Source organism: Pavona decussata, unplaced genomic scaffold (assembly GCF_977016875.1).
Source record: "Pavona decussata unplaced genomic scaffold, jaPavDecu1.1 SCAFFOLD_254, whole genome shotgun sequence".
Taxonomy (NCBI): Eukaryota; Metazoa; Cnidaria; class Anthozoa; order Scleractinia; family Agariciidae; genus Pavona; species Pavona decussata.
The window spans coordinates 3,275,278-3,292,500 of NW_028145657.1; the positions used below are offsets into that span (position 1 = coordinate 3,275,278).

The following is a 17,223-nucleotide window of genomic DNA, read 5'->3' on the forward strand; positions in this document are numbered from 1 at the left end:
TGAATGACTTCAAAAACATTCCTGGAAAAGAGTGTGTCAAGAGAGTTCATAACAATGATGCTTTTGTGAACGTTGGAAATTAGCATATTAAACACCGCATACTAATAAGGAGGAGGTTTTATCAGATATAAAACCACTGCACGTGAATGATGTTTTACTGCCCATTTGATAGGTCAATGGGCTTATCAATTATTAATGAGTTTTTGAAAGTTAAGCAAAACCATAGCAAATACAAAATTACTTCTGACACTCAACTTAAACTTTTTTAGTCATTACTCTTAAAACTCTGCACAGAACCTGTATATTACCATAATTCACAGTTTTTGACATGTTGACACATTTATGCACCAATCAATTCAAAACATCAGCACTCCCTGATCCCTCCCCCCCCCCCCTAGTGTCTTTGTACTTTTGAAAAAAGGCTTGTTCAAATTTCCACCACGTAGGGCTAAAACGCTGTTCAAATGCCCTATGCTGATGATGATTTTGAAAGTCAAATGCCCCTCTCCAAATGTAATCATTTACAAGTTTAACCATGAAAGATTGCCCTAGCTGGCAGGAGTTGATTTGACTGTTCTGATTCAGCTTATAGAATCTGCAAATCATCACACCCTGGTTTTTATAAATACCTTCAAAAAGACTGTAAAGTTTGTGGCGACCATTTTTGGTGAACAATTGCTCACAAAATCGACATTTATATTTGTCTGGATCACAAATCACATGTATTTTAATGGACAAAACGAAACTTCAAATTCCCCACCCCACACAGGAAAAGTTCAAATCCCCCACCCTCTTGAAAGCCTTTTGCATCAAATGCACCACTCCCCAGGTACAGAAACATTATGGTCGAATTCTCGGGGTATGCCCAGGAGGATGTTGAAGGTTTGAATTGAAAAGTGCATTAATAAACTGTATACTTGCATAAACAACATTTTACAAAAAATTGCACTCAGCTTTTCATAACACAATTGCAAAATTATTACGGTTTCCACCTTTCCGTAAAACTTTCTTTGGAAATGATTTAGCTTGAGGCTGTCTTATTTTTCTGAACATAAAAAAGCTTAGCTTATTGCTGTTATGCCGTACACAAACATCAAACCCAAGACTATCCATCATAGATACAAACAGATCCTCATTTAGGTAGCGTGAATTTTTCAAGCACGGCAGTGGGAGAACAGCAAACAAGTATCCTTGATCCACTATGAGTTGCTGACATTTCCGTAGCATGTCTCCTCGCTTACTGAAGTCTCCTTCAAAATTCAAAACCAAACTCATCACCACAACATCATACTTTTCCTTGACGGGAAGTGTCAACAAATCTGCTTTTATAACTGCACTGTTTTGAGGATTTAAGTCGATAGGTGTGCAATGAATCCATTTTACGTGTTTTTGATAGTTGTTATCAAGCGCACCAACGTCAAGAACTCTTAGTTTGGGTTTTTGTGCTGCGCCCGGACGGATGTTGAAGGCTTTAAACTGCTTTATTACCCACTTTGCCGAGTTAAACCTTCCATGGCGAGCTTCTCCAAGTTTTGATGCCTGTTGATAAGCATTGATCCCACCAAGTTTTTCCTTTTTCACTTCCAGAGCTGCGATCTTACAGGCTTTGTCTTCCCTGAGTATCGCCGGATTCTTTCGCAAGGCGTCAATTTTCTTGTTCAAAGTGTGATATTCACCTATGATTTTCCTATCTTTTCTTGAATTCATTTCCACAACAGGCTTTCTTGATGTCTTCTTTTTCTTTTTAGCTTTTAAAATTTTACCCCGCTTTCGCGAATCGATCCGCGGTTCATGATGCCTCCTTGAAAATTTTTGATCAAGGCGATCTGCATTGTCCGCCATTTTGATCATGAAGGCCAGGCTACTAAGCTCTTCGAAGCCTCGCTCCCGTCCTCTTCAATGTCTGCCTGAGCAAAATGGTAGGTTTGAATAAAATGTGAATAGCAATCCGAGCAATTCTGTTGCATCTACCCTTCTTTTCTGTTAGTTTTTGGACGAAATAAATTCAAAGTACTTGAAGAAAGGATTCAAATGCTTTTTGTTATTTTTTATCGGCAAATATGAACGAAACAAGTGGTTGAAGTAGACCCAGGAAACTTGGACAATCACCGAGTGTCGATGTCATGATTTTCTCAGCAAAACATTTTATTTGTTAGCATTTATGTTTTGAGAGCATGGGTTTCCCATACTCGTTCAAATGTTAAGGCCTTCAAACCTTTCAGTAAAAGAGCAATCGTTGGTAATGATTTGAAGCGACGGTACTAATTTCGATGGTTCACGTTTTGTTTTTTGTAGAGCGACGGTACAGCGACAATCAGAACGCGAAAGTTCTTAACAAACCGCCTGCTTCAACGGAAGCAAATGGTAATGTATTATCTTTATGTCATTTGCCCAGTTTTATTACAATCATGTATGTTCACGATGTTTCATGTGCTTGCCTTGAATGTTATCCTAGAAGAGGCAACAGCATGCATGTGTTTTCTGAAGCTCAGAGCTGCAGTACATTGTACTAGTAAGACTGAGTGGAAACCTATCCACAATGGTAACTGAGTGACTGAGTGGAGTCCAATTTGGTCTGTAATCAGGTGAATTGGATGACACAAAGCCCTGTTACCAATTAATCAAAACTATAACAAAATTCCGAGAACAAATGGCCATGACAAATAAACAAAGTTTTAGTGAGACGTTTTGCAGAGTGCAGAAACAACCATTTTATTTACGATAACACGGGGAAAAGGACCCTGGTCAAGTGCAACTATCCTATTACTGCAGCACGCGCAAAGGCATATGCTGTCCAATTACATGTATTTAGGCATGATGTGTACACTGTCCTATTAATGCTCAAATCATGGCTGCTGATAGCCAATCAGATTCGAGAATTTTGTTATTGTTATGATTCCGTAAAAGTAATTACGTGTGTGAATTGTTTAGTAATCGTATGATTACAGACTGAATTACAATATTCAATAACAGAATACAAGGAAGAAATTGAATTAAACTTTCAGGAGAATGAGAAGGCAACAGTTTAATTTGTGAAATATGTGATCAGACAAAGAATTCGTTCAAGTGCAACTGTCCTGTTACAGCACATGTTATGGTGCATACTGTTGATTTTCTTAGAATACCTGCAAACCTTTTCTGAGACACAGGCATGAGATTTTTAGCCAAGGAGTGGTAGGACTTCCAAAGATTCTTCAACCACTTCTGATGTCTTCTGAAAATACTCGAAGACATTTTGAAAACTTTTGAAGTTCTCAGGAAATTGATTTTGCTCCATGACGTGTTGTGAATATTTGGCGCTGGTGCCAAACACAACCTTGTCCAACCTCACCAAAGGCCAGATTTGTTATCATTTTGATGATAAAAATCCCAATTAATTTATTAGTCAGATTACTAAATACTTGCTGAATTCATGCTATTTACATTGTATATGGCCTGTCATTAACATTAGAGTATCAGAGTGAGAGAGACACTGCCTAACCATGGCGTTCTGCTAGACAAACAAATTCACAATAATATAGTGAAATGTTGAGTAACATGCCTGTGACATTGATGCATCTATTCAGCTGTTGTATGATACTGGAAGATGATTTGTGAACTTTAATTTCTGTTGAACATTCTTCAGACCATGGTAAAAAATTGGTTTTTGGATGGCTTACAAAAGATTATTTGAGTTGCACATGTTTATGCAATTAAACAATCACATACTTCAGTAAAAGTCACAGTTTTTCCAAATGTTAAACTTGACTATTTTTAAGTCTTGTTTTTAAATCATTTCAAAACTGTCTTCTGTTAGGTTGTAGATGTCCTTCATCCTGGAAGACCCAATGTTTCCAAGGCTGAAATCGGTGAGAAGTTGGCCAAGGTCTATAAAACCACTGCAGACGTAATTTTCTGTTTTGGTTTCAAGACGGCTTATGGTGGTGGCAGGAGCACAGGTTTTGCTCTGATATACGACTCGCTGGATTTTGCAAAAAAATTTGAACCAAAGTACCGTCTAAGCAGAGTGAGTACATAATGTACAATGTATTGCATGTTTTATCTGCAACTTCGTTTGAAGGACATGCAGGAATCCTTAGTCTTGCGGTTTCTCCATAATTTTCCTCAGTTGTTTCATTTTGAGTATTCAACAATCCCATTCATATTTTTGTCCACATTTTTTTTTCCTCTGCACACTCGTACAATTTTCTTAGCCTTTGAAAAAATTTACTCATGCTTATTTATTCCAAATAGCACTCAAAATCATGAACTGCACAAATTAAAAGTCGTTCCAACTATGCAAAATATGAGAATGATGTATTATTCAGTAATGACACAGGCAAACTCGGGAAAAGAAATTCTGAGTGCTCTTATCAGGAGTCGAACCTAAGACCTTCTCTTCTGATTACTAGTTCGGATGCTTAGGCCTTAAGCTAGGTTCATGGGACAAACATCCTGCATACTGCTAGGATTGGAATGTCAATGAGTGGCAAAATTTCTTTTGACATTCCAATCCTAGCAGTATGCAGGATGTTTGTCCCATGAACCTAGTTTAATGGCCTTAGCTCCCACGAGTCTCCTGTAGCTCAGGGGTAGAGCATCCGAACTAGTAATCAGAAGGTCTTAGGCTCAACTCCTGATAGAAGCACTGAGAATTTCTTTTTCCGAGGTTTGCCTGTGTCATTACTGAATGATACATCATTCTCATTTGTTCGCCAGGCTTAAAAAAATATTATGTGCAAAATATGTAACTTATGTACCCCCCAAAAACGACAAAATCAGTTAATTAACTATCAGAGGCTGTTGTAAAAAGTTCCTAAAATATTAACGTTGTGTAGCTACATTGTAATGTTGCTTAACCATTGCTTTGTTTATTTAGCATGGTCTCTATGAAAAGCCAAAGTCATCACGGAAACAAAGAAAGGAAAAGAAGAACCGTATGAAGAAGGTCCGTGGAACAAAGAAGGCTAAAGTGGGAGCAGCAGGAAAGAAGGTTCGTGCATTTGTTTGTCGAGCATTTTTTCTCGTCATTATTATCTGTGTCTAGGCTTATTTATCCAGTTCTCTTCTTGGGACCAAAATTTGGTGTCTAGAATAGAGATGGTCCGTTATCGTAACACCGGGAGTTAGTTTTTAATATTTTACACTGTACTGTCATTCTTTTAATTTTATTGCTGTCCCTGACTTCATTTGCTGGGCTTATTCTAGAATGTGTCATTGTGGGATTCCCTCAAATAAAACATGGTGCATAGATTTATGTTAGGGGGGTGGGGGTCTGTTCAAAGAGATTTGACTAATAAATACCTTTGCAAACATGGTTGTATGTGAAATCTTTATGTGCTACAAACCAGCAAATGCTATGCTGCAATTTAATCCTACTTTTTTGGTGGGGCAAAAAATGTAATCTTCTACCAAAGCAACTACCAAAGGTTCTATATACCAAAATATGACTTTTAAACTGCCAGTTTATCATTAAATCCTATATTCTGTATAAGAAGTTGAAATTTTTGGGGTTCTCTTTCACTGAAGGGGTACAACTGTCTACTGGGCGCTCAGACACCAATTTCTAGAATAAATGCTGCATTTATGCCTCCACCCATTTAAGTTTTTTGCACCAAGACATTCTAACTTTCCTCTTGTTTTTCTTTTTAGTGATGGGAGCTGTCATTCAATTTGAGGCGCTCAATCTTTGTATCATTAAAATATAAAGTGATTCAAATGGTCTGTCTCTCTTTTCATCTTATTCCTAAGTTCACAAATCTGCAGGAATGAAAATGAAGTATGGTAAATTCTCTAGTATTCATTGACTTCATTACAACACTTATAAATAACATTGAATTTATGTCCTTGAATTGTGTTTTGCTATAACTTGTTGCTTGTATTTTCACACGGTGTAATTATCACACGACATGTCTGAAAACCAGCTTGCAGAGCCATTTACCGTGTTGAAATAACGTTGATTGATTGATTGATTGATTGATTGATTGATTGATTGATTGATTGATTGATTGATTGATTGATTGATTGATTGATTGATTGATTGATTGATTGATTGATTGATTGATTGATTGATTGATTGATTGATTGATTGATTGATTGATTGATTGATTGATTGATTGATTGATTGATTGATTGATTGATTGATTGATTGATTGATTGATTGATTGATTGATTGATTGATTGATTGATTGATTGATTGATTGATTGATTGATTGATTGATTGATTGATTGATTGATTGATTGATTGATTGATTGATTGATTGATTGATTGATTGATTGATTGATTGATTGATTGATTGATTGATTGATTGATTGATTGATTGATTGATTGATTGATTGATTGATTGATTGATTGATTGATTGATTGATTGATTGATTGATTGATTGATTGATTGATTGATTGATTGATTGATTGATTGATTGATTGATTGATTGATTGATTGATTGATTGATTGATTGATTGATTGATTGATTGATTGATTGATTGATTGATTGATTGATTGATTGATTGATTGATTGATTGATTGATTGATTGATTGATTGATTGAAAACCTCCAATGGCAAGGCTGCAAATAACAGTCGGTCATCGGACAATTGTCCGGTAAATTTGACGTTTTGACCGGCGAAATATTAGTCTGGTCTGTCACTTAGACCGGGCGCTTTTGATCCAAATTAAACTTTTAATTACCATACTTTAATGACGCTTGTGGCAAAACATTGTTCCGTTCTTTGGCTAAACACACACAATGACATTCAAAAAATAATAATCTGCTATCGAACAGTAAATCAGAATTACTTTTTTCTTTAATTGTACTAGTATATTCGGCTTAACGCTTATCGCTTATTTTCGCGGCGACGAATTGTAGACATGCCGGTTTGGGCGCTCTGGTTTCTGTGAAGTCATGTTTCTGAAAAACTATCTAGACTCCAAATTTGTGAACTTCATTAAACGAAACCAGACTCAGGTTTAGTATTCTTATTTATTTTATTTCATTTTGTTCCTTTGACTATAAGAACCATTCAGAACTTGATCGTGCATTTCGCCGCCAAAAATATTTCCCGCCAGAAAATGTCTTCAAAGGAACACTTTTATGATGTTTTATCAACTGAAAAGTTCACTGCTAATCATAACTTTTTGCATACATGAAAACTTGACATCTTTCATCATATTTTTGCTTCTCGTACAAAAGTATTACATCAAGTAGATTAGTTTTCTGAAAAAAGAAAAATTAGTTTGGCTGTCCGTATTTTCACGCGAAGGCGGAAAGTGCCATGTCACGTATCAGTGCCGTCGTAAACAAAGTTATGCAAATTTCTGGTGAAATGAACATGACTGTCTAGATCTTGTCAGCTTTCATAAAGAGCTATAAAGGTTTCAAAGGAAAAAAATTGTTTCATTTTTGCAATTTAAATCTGATAATTTATGGGAAAGCGATAGGAAGTGATCGATAATTAAATTTTCATCAACTGTTTAATACATACCGTGTAGAATTATTTGTGACAAATCTGCATGATCTAATTCCAAACGTCTGACTCGGTTTTTCCCGGCATATTAGATTACAACAGAAGCTATTACACTGTTCCATTTGCGCGGGAAACAGAGAGCGTGAGAGAAAATTGTGTCGGTGGTCGCGTATAAGTCAATTGTTTTCTTGATCGTATTACTTGGTTGTTTGAGTTTCAGTTCGAGTTCGACGGCAAAAATGGATTTTTCGTAGGTACAGTGCGACCCACGAACTGATTTAATATCTCTGAAGAAACATCTTGACCAAGGTTTCGGCAAGGAAAAACAAAGCTACTGTAAATCTCTCTCCAACAAATACGATCAAGTTTCCCGTTGGATAAGACAAAAGGAGTCAATCGAAAATCCAGAAATGATCGACAAGGATGAGGTTGGCCAAAAACGTTCATCAGAGGAATCGTCTGAGGAGTCTTTTAAAGTGCGACGTCAGTGAAGACTGATTAGTGAATAATATTGTGCAATTAAAGCAGTGAAATAGGTTGTTTTGTTGTATTCTTAATTTTGCTCTTTCACTTGGAATTTTTTTGTCCGACCAGATAGTTTCCTTGTCAGGCCAGGTCTGGTCTCTGACCTGACAAATGACCTGCCTATGAAAAAAAAATTATTTGCAGCCCTGCAATAGTCGCTGGTAGCCTAGATCTAAAACACTTGTACTGACACTATGTTCTGAAAGTCATTGACTTCTGTACATCCATTTTAAGAGTTGTGTGATCATATTTCCAAAATAGTCTTCTAAAGATGACGGTTGAGTTTTTTGCCAAGATTCTTCCTAAAGAATTCAATGATTTTTCCCCATGAATCCTCTTGGGCTCTTGAATGATCTTTTGCATTTCCTCCCCAAACAACGTTTGCCTGAAATGTCTTGTGGTACGATGCATAACAGTGAGGTGCATAAGGAGGTTCAATGAGATGCCCTGTACCAGGATAACTTAAAACCGTACACAAGCCACCCTTGCCATGGGAATTCATACGGGCGAGAACTTCTTGTGCCATTTCAAAAGCTGAAACATTTTCATCATCCTCTCCACAAATGATTAGCATAGGACACTCGATAGTCTCCACTGGGATTACAACAGGAGGCTCAAGTTTATCCAGGCCATGTACAGGAACACAATCACGGTAAATCAGTGACCCATCTTCAGACGCCCTGCTTTTAGACAAATCATAGTAGGAACCCGTGAAGTCTCCTTTAACCTTGAATGGCAAACCTGAAACGATGTAAGAAGTAGAGATTGGAACGACAGCTCTGATGATATCCTTCCTTAGAACAGCCATCATTAACGCTATTTCAGCTCCTTTTGACACACCCATGATGCCAATTCCTCCAGGAACAACAGCAGGATGTTTCACAAGCCACTCTGCAGCTTCCTCAAAGTAGTCCAGCTCACATGCACAGTGAGACAAGAACTCGACTGAGAACTTGGGCAGGTCATCAAAATTAAAATATGCAAGAGAGAGTACTGTAAAGCCATGAGAGGCAAGGAGAGAAGCCTTGTGTTCAATTAAGCCCCCTGTTATACCAAACAGGTCTATCACACCTGAAAGATAAAAACAAGGAAATATTAAGCAGCCCCTACCTATTATGCAACCCCCTGTTCTGAAAATGGATCATTCAATAAGGACTCCCCTGTCCCCTCTTCACCACTAATAACCTCCTCATCCCATTCCCATGCTAGAAATACAGAAGAAATACTTAAAACTTCAGGCATATCAATGATCAAAACATCAGTCAGTTTGTCTATGGGAAAACTTGATTTTTAATACAATTATGTGCAAACTGTTTATTGCGCTAAGGCAAAAATCACATTGTATGATACACAACCCCATTAGTGCTCTGTTTTTAGTTGCGTGGTTAAATTTCAGGGAAAATGGTTCAAAGCTTGAAACTTGCTTCCCTGATGTAAGTTTTCATTTAAGTACATGGTCTGATGGCTGCACGAAAAAGCAATCTTTTCCTCCCAAATGTGTTTTTTCCCTGGCTTCAATTCATCATGAGCACAGTTTTACGGAGAAAGACTTGAAACATGAGAAAACAGCAAATTTAACAAATTATGATGATGACAGTGGTGGTGGTGATAATTTCTTTGGTTGTAGAGAAGATAATTGCATTACATCGAGCAGGCCATCAGTCAAAATCTTACCTGGAAATGGCCCATTTCCTGGAGGGATGAACAAAGTTCCTCGTATCCCCCCTTCCCTAACAGGAATTCTCTGAACTCCTTCACCAATATACCATTTCTCTAATGCGGCACTTGCTATTGGCTGCAAAGTGTGTTGCGCTAAACTGTTCACAAATCCTTTGCCTGGTTTCAAATGACCATCAAAGCAGTTCAGTTCAACGATGTATGGTTTGGTGACATCCCTCTTCATGAGTCGCAGTCCTTTTCTCTGGCCTGGAGTTTGCGTCATTCCCCACAGGAAGCCCATCTGTTCAATGCCACAGTAAGATCCACCGCAAGAAATATCACGTGAAATGTCAACCACTCCTTTGTAATGAATTGAAAACAAACAAATTTGAACAATAACTATCAGTTGGAATGAAATGTTTTTGAAAAGCAGCTAAGTTGTTCACAAGTCATGAGAACTGTAACAGCATATTAACCCTTTAACCCCTAATATCAAAAAACAAATTCTCCAATCTTGTCCCCATACTTGTCTTTATATAAAAGTACTGGGGAGAAGTTATTGAAATATCAAGAAAATTCACCTTGGAATTCTCGTTACCTCAGGGGTTGAATAAGCATTGATATTACAAGGAGAAATTTGAGAAATTTTTATTAAAAGGGTTAAAATGAATCATACTAATATGTGAGTCAACACATACTAGTCACACTACAAGCCTTGTGATGTGAGCTATAATGCAAGCTGTGCAAGACATGATAACCAAGTGAATTAAAGATTTAATGGTAAGTTTTCAACATGGACACATACATTTTAGTAAATAAAATATATAAATTTTGCAACTCAAACTCTATCATTTTTTCATACCCGCTATTTCTGTAAAAGCGTTAATTAGTATATGACACTGGTGCATGTATAATATGTGGGGCTGTGCAGAATTATTGCCATCAGAGAGATTTGACAGATTTGGCCAACTGAGTTTGTAACATTAATTAATTGCGGTCCACGTTAAGAGAACGCATACTATTTGTGTAGCCTCTTTCTGGATGCTGTGCAATTTCAGGGTTTGGACGCCATCTTGGACTGGCTGACCACTCGCCTTGATTTCATGTGAGAGCTTTGAATCTCACTGGCTTATATAAGCTTTGGTCTGGATGCCATGCGATTTTCAGGGTTTGTGCACAATCCAGGACTGGCTGACCACTCGCCTCCATTTCGTGTGAGGGCCTCGAGATCGAACGCACTTAATTACTAATCTAGTTTTAATTCACAACTTGCAGGCTGCTGATCTCTGCGACAAGTGCTAAGGTTCTTATTACTTACATTATTCCTGTTATTAATTAATAAATTGACAGCAGTTTGACGGCACTTTTATAGACAATAGCTACAAGCCAATCAGCAAGCAGAAATTTTGACAGTTTTTGTAAAAAGTTATATATTGCATAAATCTAATTCTCGTAATACTTGCTGCCAATCAATTAAGGACAGTGCCTACTTATGCTACTGTGCATACATTCTGTGCATCTCAACATACTTGGGTTTCCTATGGGTGGTGCCTACTCATACAGGGATATCTTTGTGTCAGTGGTTTAAAATGATGCAGAGAAAACACAACTTAGCAAGTGTCCTTGGTATCCAAAAAGAAAATTGGAGGTAACCATGCATACATTTTTAAGAGATAGTAAAGCTTCAAATTATTTGGGAATAAGACACAATACATTGAAAATGATGTATGTTTTCAGTGGGTGACACAGGCATACTAGGAAATAGGGAAATCCAAGTGCTCCTATCAGGAGTCGAACCTAAGACCTTCTGATTACTAGTTCGCGTGCTCTACCTGCACTGAGCTACAAGAGACTTGTGGGAGCTAAGGCCATTAAACTAGGTTCATGGGACAAACATCCTGCATACTGCAAGAATAAGAATGTCAATGTGTGGCATATGTGCAAATATGGAATAAACGTGATGGCATATTTTCAAGCCTGGTGAATGAATGAGGATGATGTATTTTTTCATGAGTGGCACAGGCATACTCGGAAAAAGGAAAAAGGAAATCCGAATGCTCCTATCCTTGCTTTGTATTTTACTGCTGTTTTATAATTAGAATAATTGTTGCTTGTTGTATAAGCTTAATTATCTCTAAAAAATGCTGCTACCCCCAATTTTCTTTCTTAATTGATTCCAGTAGCCCACACTAAGGTCTGCTTTTCCCGCCGGCTATGCACCGATTGCGTGACGATGGTGATCTTTCTGGTGCTTTCTTTTTCATTCAATTTTCTTTTATGCAGAAGTTTAGAACTATCAGCCTTGAACAGCGTTTTCTTTGCCAGTAATATCAACATGAATTGTTCTTGTTATGTAATAGGCTTATCTTCATGGCTCAGACTCGCATCATGATGGCTCGACCCTGTTCATTCCCACTACGAGAGGACAAAGTGGAGCGAAGCTTTGCAGAAATGACTGAACACCATGAAGAAATTCGCAAAAATCAAAAACCGACTGCAAAAACATTTCATGCTACATGGTATGAAAGGAGTCCTAGCTTTGTTTCTCTGTCATGCACGGCGTCCTCGAGTGTCTCGAGCACGCTACGGGTATATGGAATCGTTGCCCAAGGCTATATTTTAAAAAGCTTACCTTCTTTGTTGGCGATATAATGAGCGTGAGATTCAAATACTTCTTTAGCATCACCTACTACTGTAGCATGCAAAGTGACAGGCTGGCCTGCTTCAAGTCCGGATATACAAGTCTTCACCTTGCGATCCATCAGTGAAGACCGCGGAATCACAGAGATGTTTCCCGCCATGCCTGATGCCCAGCGATAAATGTTCTTCTTGTAGGGTATCGATCGACTGACAGAAAAAGAAGATTGAATAAACGATAAACAAGCCAACTTTGCCCTCGAAGAAAAGTTCATAATTCCAACAGCAAGTTGGTTAGCAGCCCGGCGGTGAACTTCCCTGCTGGTCCCCTGCTGGCAGGGCAGGGCTACGCGCGCCACGCGTTGACACGGACCGCGCTGGGGAGTGGGGGAGGGGAAGGTAGGTTTAAATAGTGTTCTATTCTACAACACTCCTATTTCATGCTCAGCTAATATAAGATAAGATATGGGGGAAATTATTGATCCACGCCACCTACGTTTAACCCTACACTCAGCCAATAAGCATACACCCCACAGCTGCAACATTCCTTTAATCCCATACCTCATCTCTCCAAATCTTAACTCCCAACACCATAACTAAACCCAAACTAAACTAAAAGAGTTAACATTGTCCTTCACGTTGACAGACTACGCTTTCAGAATGATTTACAGGAAAAGCACAAATAAAGCGTTTTAGCTGGTTAACATCCTGCCATGGATTTATAACTTCCGTTAAATCAGTTGCCGCCAGCCTTCCTGAGGCACCAGAGGGGTTCAGGACCTTAGCTAACTGGAGGTAATAAAGTGCAGTATGTCGACGAGTCCATCCTACATGATCCATAATCTCCGATAAATCTGCACCGGTTAACGCCAATGTAATAGCGCACCCCGGGCGAAAGCCATGAAGCGTCTCCCCCTCATTGGCTCTCATCTCCTTCAAGTAAGGCTTAAGACGGGCTTCGGCGGTTGCTGAAGAAAAGGGGGAATCCACAATGCCTCCCTGAGGATTAGTAGGGCGGAAAAGATAGCCGGTTGTGAGATCAATTCTGAGGTCTCGGGCCACCGCCATGTACTGCTCAATCCCCTTAATCGGGCAGATCGCTAATTGAAGATTTCTTCTGATACCAAAAACATTTTCATCACCGTCTCTCAAAGTCTTTCCACAGACATGATTGAAAAGGAATCCATCGTCATTAGGAAAACGCAAGATCTCTGGGACTTTCACACAACCTAAATCTCCTGGGCGGTCACCGCTAAAGAAAACACATTTAAAATAAGCCTGATCTCGGGCCACAATAAAACGCTGTGTTGGAGACAAATCCTCTGAGGCTAGTTTCTGGTCGAGATGAAAGGACAGCTGAGTTAACTTATCAACAAAAAACGGAGTTGCCTGTTTAGGTGTAATCCTAGCCTGCAACTGCTCTGCCGTTATCAAACGAAGATAGTCCTTAACCGATTTATCCGCCGCCGGATTCCCCAAACTCAAACGCCTGTCCCATTCGCCATCCCGACCAATTGCGTGGAAGATAGAACGAAGTTTTCCAATGTAAGAATCAACAGTCTTGTATGAAAGTCTCACGGGGCATCCGCATGAATGAGTACCACGTTGAGCTAAAAAGGCACAACCATTTCGATGCACCTGAGTTTTGCCACCTCGATCCTTAAACACAAGGAAACGACACAAATCGCGAGGTGAAACGATAGCCAGAGATGGTTTACCCGGCAGACCCAAGAGAAAATTCTCCAATTCCTTTTGAAGAGAGTCTTTTTGTTTTGAATAGCTAGTAGCTTGATCAAAATTCCACAGATGGTTCAAACGAGTATCAATTTCGTCTAAATTAATATCAGCCGAGCCTGACTGCCTAACACGCACTATCTTCCGAGAGTAACCACAGCGTTGGCAGAATCGAAAATCACAATCATTGGAATAGCCACAAGATGGACACCGAACAGAAGGTACAAACAATTTCGCCACCAGCGGGAGCTCAAATAGGATGGGGAACAACAAGATATTACAAAATTTTATTTAAAATTGCGAGCATCATACTAACTACATCTCTCACAAAGAAAAGACGATGACAACAGGGTATGACCAAATCGTCCTAAATCACTTATATTAGAACCTCATAAGCTATGTAACATCACATCATTTTGTAGACAAAAATATCGAGACGATCAATCATCCTTCAAAACATCTCTGTCCAGACTAACTCGCCATTTCGGCTCAAAGTTAAACACAAGTTAAATAATTTAGAACTCAACCAAGAAGATCCATAAGTCTCCCGGAATATTAGAGCGATTTATCCATCCTCCCTTGGACGGGATGAGAAGGGCTTGTGAATCGCCTTTACGAGCAAGCTTAAGAGACCTCGTGGACCAACACTGGATCGGCGGCCACCAATATTTCCTCGGATACACATCCAAAACAAGTACCGAACATGACCTCCGGAAACTCTTCAAAAAACATAAGACCGGACCCACTAAGATTGACGGAGGAAAAACATAAGGTCGTTCCAAAAACGGCTCATATCGGGAAAGATCCTGAGCAAAGAGATTTACCCCTGACGACGCAGGGCGTAAAATGTGACAGGGCGTAAAATGTGGAAGGGATTTCCCTAATTTATCTTTCATTGCGTTTGAATCCAACGCCATTAAATCGTAGGTGTGACCAGTAGGACCTCCAAACTCTTGCTCAACAACCTGCCATAAGGCAGGACACAGTTTGCTATCCATGGTAGACAGACGGCGAGAGTGAGTGTCCGCTGGGTTATCATTGGCGAAAATATATGACAAATGTAAAGACACATTCAGCTCCACCGTAGTAAAGAACAACCTCTTTAACGCTTCATTGAGAGGTCCACTCTTTCCACTTTGATTGTTCCAGGCCTGGACCACAGCCTGATTATCAACCAAAGCATCCACCCGGGAATTCCTCAACTGATTTTGAAAAGCCAGCAGCACCCTCTCGAGGGCAGTAGCTTCCTTTGTGGCAATGTCCCAAGATTGCTCTTCATCGGTCCAATAATCAGAAATATCTGCAGACACTGGTGAAGTCGGCGATCCTCTCCACGCAAAGTTAAAAGCATCCGTAGCAACTGATACTCGAACATGACGTTCATCCCTCTAAGGAAGGGGATCGTCCCATGTCTCCAGAAACACCCAATGGGAAATTTCCTCTCTAAGGGCCCCACACACCCGTATTAGCTTGGAAGAAAGATGGGCCTTCGAAATAGCCGCATTCATTTCTTTGGTAAACAGTCGTGCTCTAGGAACGAGTAAGGAGAAGGAAACACATTTACCAACCAAACGCTGGAGTGTTTTAATCGTTATTGTTTTAGCGTCTAAGACCTCCCGGATTAATTTCAAAAATTTGCTTTTCTTCTCGGGAATGAGGTGGAACACCTGTCGAGCTGAGTCCGATAAAAACCCTTAGTAAGGAACAACCGTTCTGGGACTCAAAACAGATTTTGCCAGCCCTAAAAAATATCCAAGTTGAATCAAAAAATAGGCCACAAGAAAAAGGGCTGATTTTGCAGCTGCAAATCTACGCTCATCAGGGTTCGGAATATCAGAGTATCCAGACTTGTCATCAAGAACACTCTAAAATGAATTCCGTGAAACATAACGTGGCAGGTCATCAACATGAGCCAACTTAAACGGCTTGTCTTACATCCAAAGATTCAAAAAACGTGCATCATGACACAAACGTGGCTTAGTTGGTTCCACGGTCAAAGGGAGAACGAGATGGGGGGGGGGGGGGGGGGTTGGACCTCACCCACCTTTCCCAACAAAGATACTGCACCAGTTTCTAAGCGATCAAGAAGGGTCTGTTGAATAAACTTTACAAACGGCTTACAAGAGACATTATTTAGAAATGCCTTTCTTGGAGGGAGATCAGTCATACGATTCTCCCTTAAAAACCCCTGAGAAATGCTGAAAAAAGGGAAAGACAGACACTTTGCCCTCAATCCATGATAAGACTTCAGATTGATGAAACGTAGGATTCCCGGTGACAATTTCGTTCCAGCTATCAACATGCTCGTGTAACTCACCCGCCCTAAAATGTTCGGGGTCTCGAAAGAGTAAATCTCCAACATCTCCAAGAGCTTTCTCACGTGACAATTTCAGAACCGTTGATCTGAATTGCGAATTTGCTGTCACCTCGCTGCTGACAGGAACAGGGTTTCTTCGCCAATCTACCCATCGGAAACACCGTCTATTCGTTCCAGCTTGGACCACTTTAGAATCAAATGCTAAGTCCCTTTCCCATGCCCAGCAAAAGGCTTTAAGGCATCCCTGAAAAGGGAAAATAAAAGGGAAAAGAAAATGAGAATCTTGTGGCGACGAAACCCAAAGTCAGCAAAGAGATGACAGCTCTGACCCAGCATAACTGGGGGGGGTTGATTGTATTACCCTTTTTCAAAACTGCCTAACTCCACGACTTTAAAAAATAAAGGATATGCCACACAAAATGGTCTAGAACACATAAAAGACAATAGCGATTGCTGGGATAACATTTATTGAACTCTACAGCCGCAATTACAACTCAAAATGTTGTGAAAAACCCAACTGAGGTGCGAGCTACATTCAGAACATTACTTATTGGAACTGGTTGGGGGTGTCTTATAATTCTGCACATCTGATTCACCAAAATCTCTCTTCCTCTGAAGGCAATGAGCCTTAAAATGACCCGGCTTGTTACAATAAAAACATCGCCTAGGCGGTCTAGAGGACAAGTAGCTCCTATTCTTTGATACACCACCCGCACCAGACGATTTTTGGAGCTGCCGGATATTACTCTTCTCGACTTTGGCTACAACATTCAAGACCTTCTCGTGGTCTTTGTCCCCAAGCAGTGGGAAGATGAAGTTGCGAAACTGATCACTGGGCTGAGGCGATAATATGCCTTCTTTTCATGCTTGGAATCGTGGGCTGCTTTCTTTAAGGCATCAACCAATTC

General features: G+C 39.6%; 4 protein-coding genes and 1 pseudogene across 4 annotated transcripts in view; 1 reads left to right on the top strand and 4 right to left on the bottom strand.

The window, feature by feature from the left end:
- LOC146456620 (ethanolamine-phosphate phospho-lyase-like) overlaps nt 1-17,223 on the bottom strand; it is a 126,937-nt gene that overhangs the window by 24,181 nt on the left and 85,533 nt on the right. The window lies entirely within an intron of this gene.
- Nucleotides 408-1,874, bottom strand: LOC146456622 (uncharacterized). The gene has a single exon (XM_085093097.1). It carries the CDS (start codon nt 1,849-1,851, stop codon nt 958-960), a length of 894 nt encoding a protein of 297 aa, XP_084949223.1. The 5' UTR covers nt 1,852-1,874; the 3' UTR covers nt 408-957.
- On the top strand, nt 1,898-5,698 carry LOC146456623 (small ribosomal subunit protein eS24-like). Its single transcript, XM_085093106.1, has 5 exons — nt 1,898-1,919; nt 2,296-2,364; nt 3,797-4,006; nt 4,859-4,972; nt 5,632-5,698. The coding sequence occupies exons 1-5, from the start codon at nt 1,917-1,919 to the stop codon at nt 5,632-5,634; spliced, it is 399 nt and encodes a 132-aa protein (XP_084949232.1). The 5' UTR covers nt 1,898-1,916; the 3' UTR covers nt 5,635-5,698.
- LOC146456624 (peroxisomal succinyl-coenzyme A thioesterase-like) lies at nt 6,482-12,645 on the bottom strand. Its single transcript, XM_085092950.1, has 4 exons — nt 12,615-12,645; nt 12,260-12,582; nt 9,643-9,987; nt 6,482-9,039 (listed from the first exon to the last, which is right to left on the bottom strand). Exons 2-4 carry the CDS (start codon nt 12,537-12,539, stop codon nt 8,234-8,236), a joined length of 1,431 nt encoding a protein of 476 aa, XP_084949076.1. The 5' UTR covers nt 12,540-12,582; nt 12,615-12,645; the 3' UTR covers nt 6,482-8,233.
- Nucleotides 16,621-17,223, bottom strand: part of LOC146456625 (uncharacterized) — a 2,901-nt pseudogene continuing 2,298 nt past the window's right edge.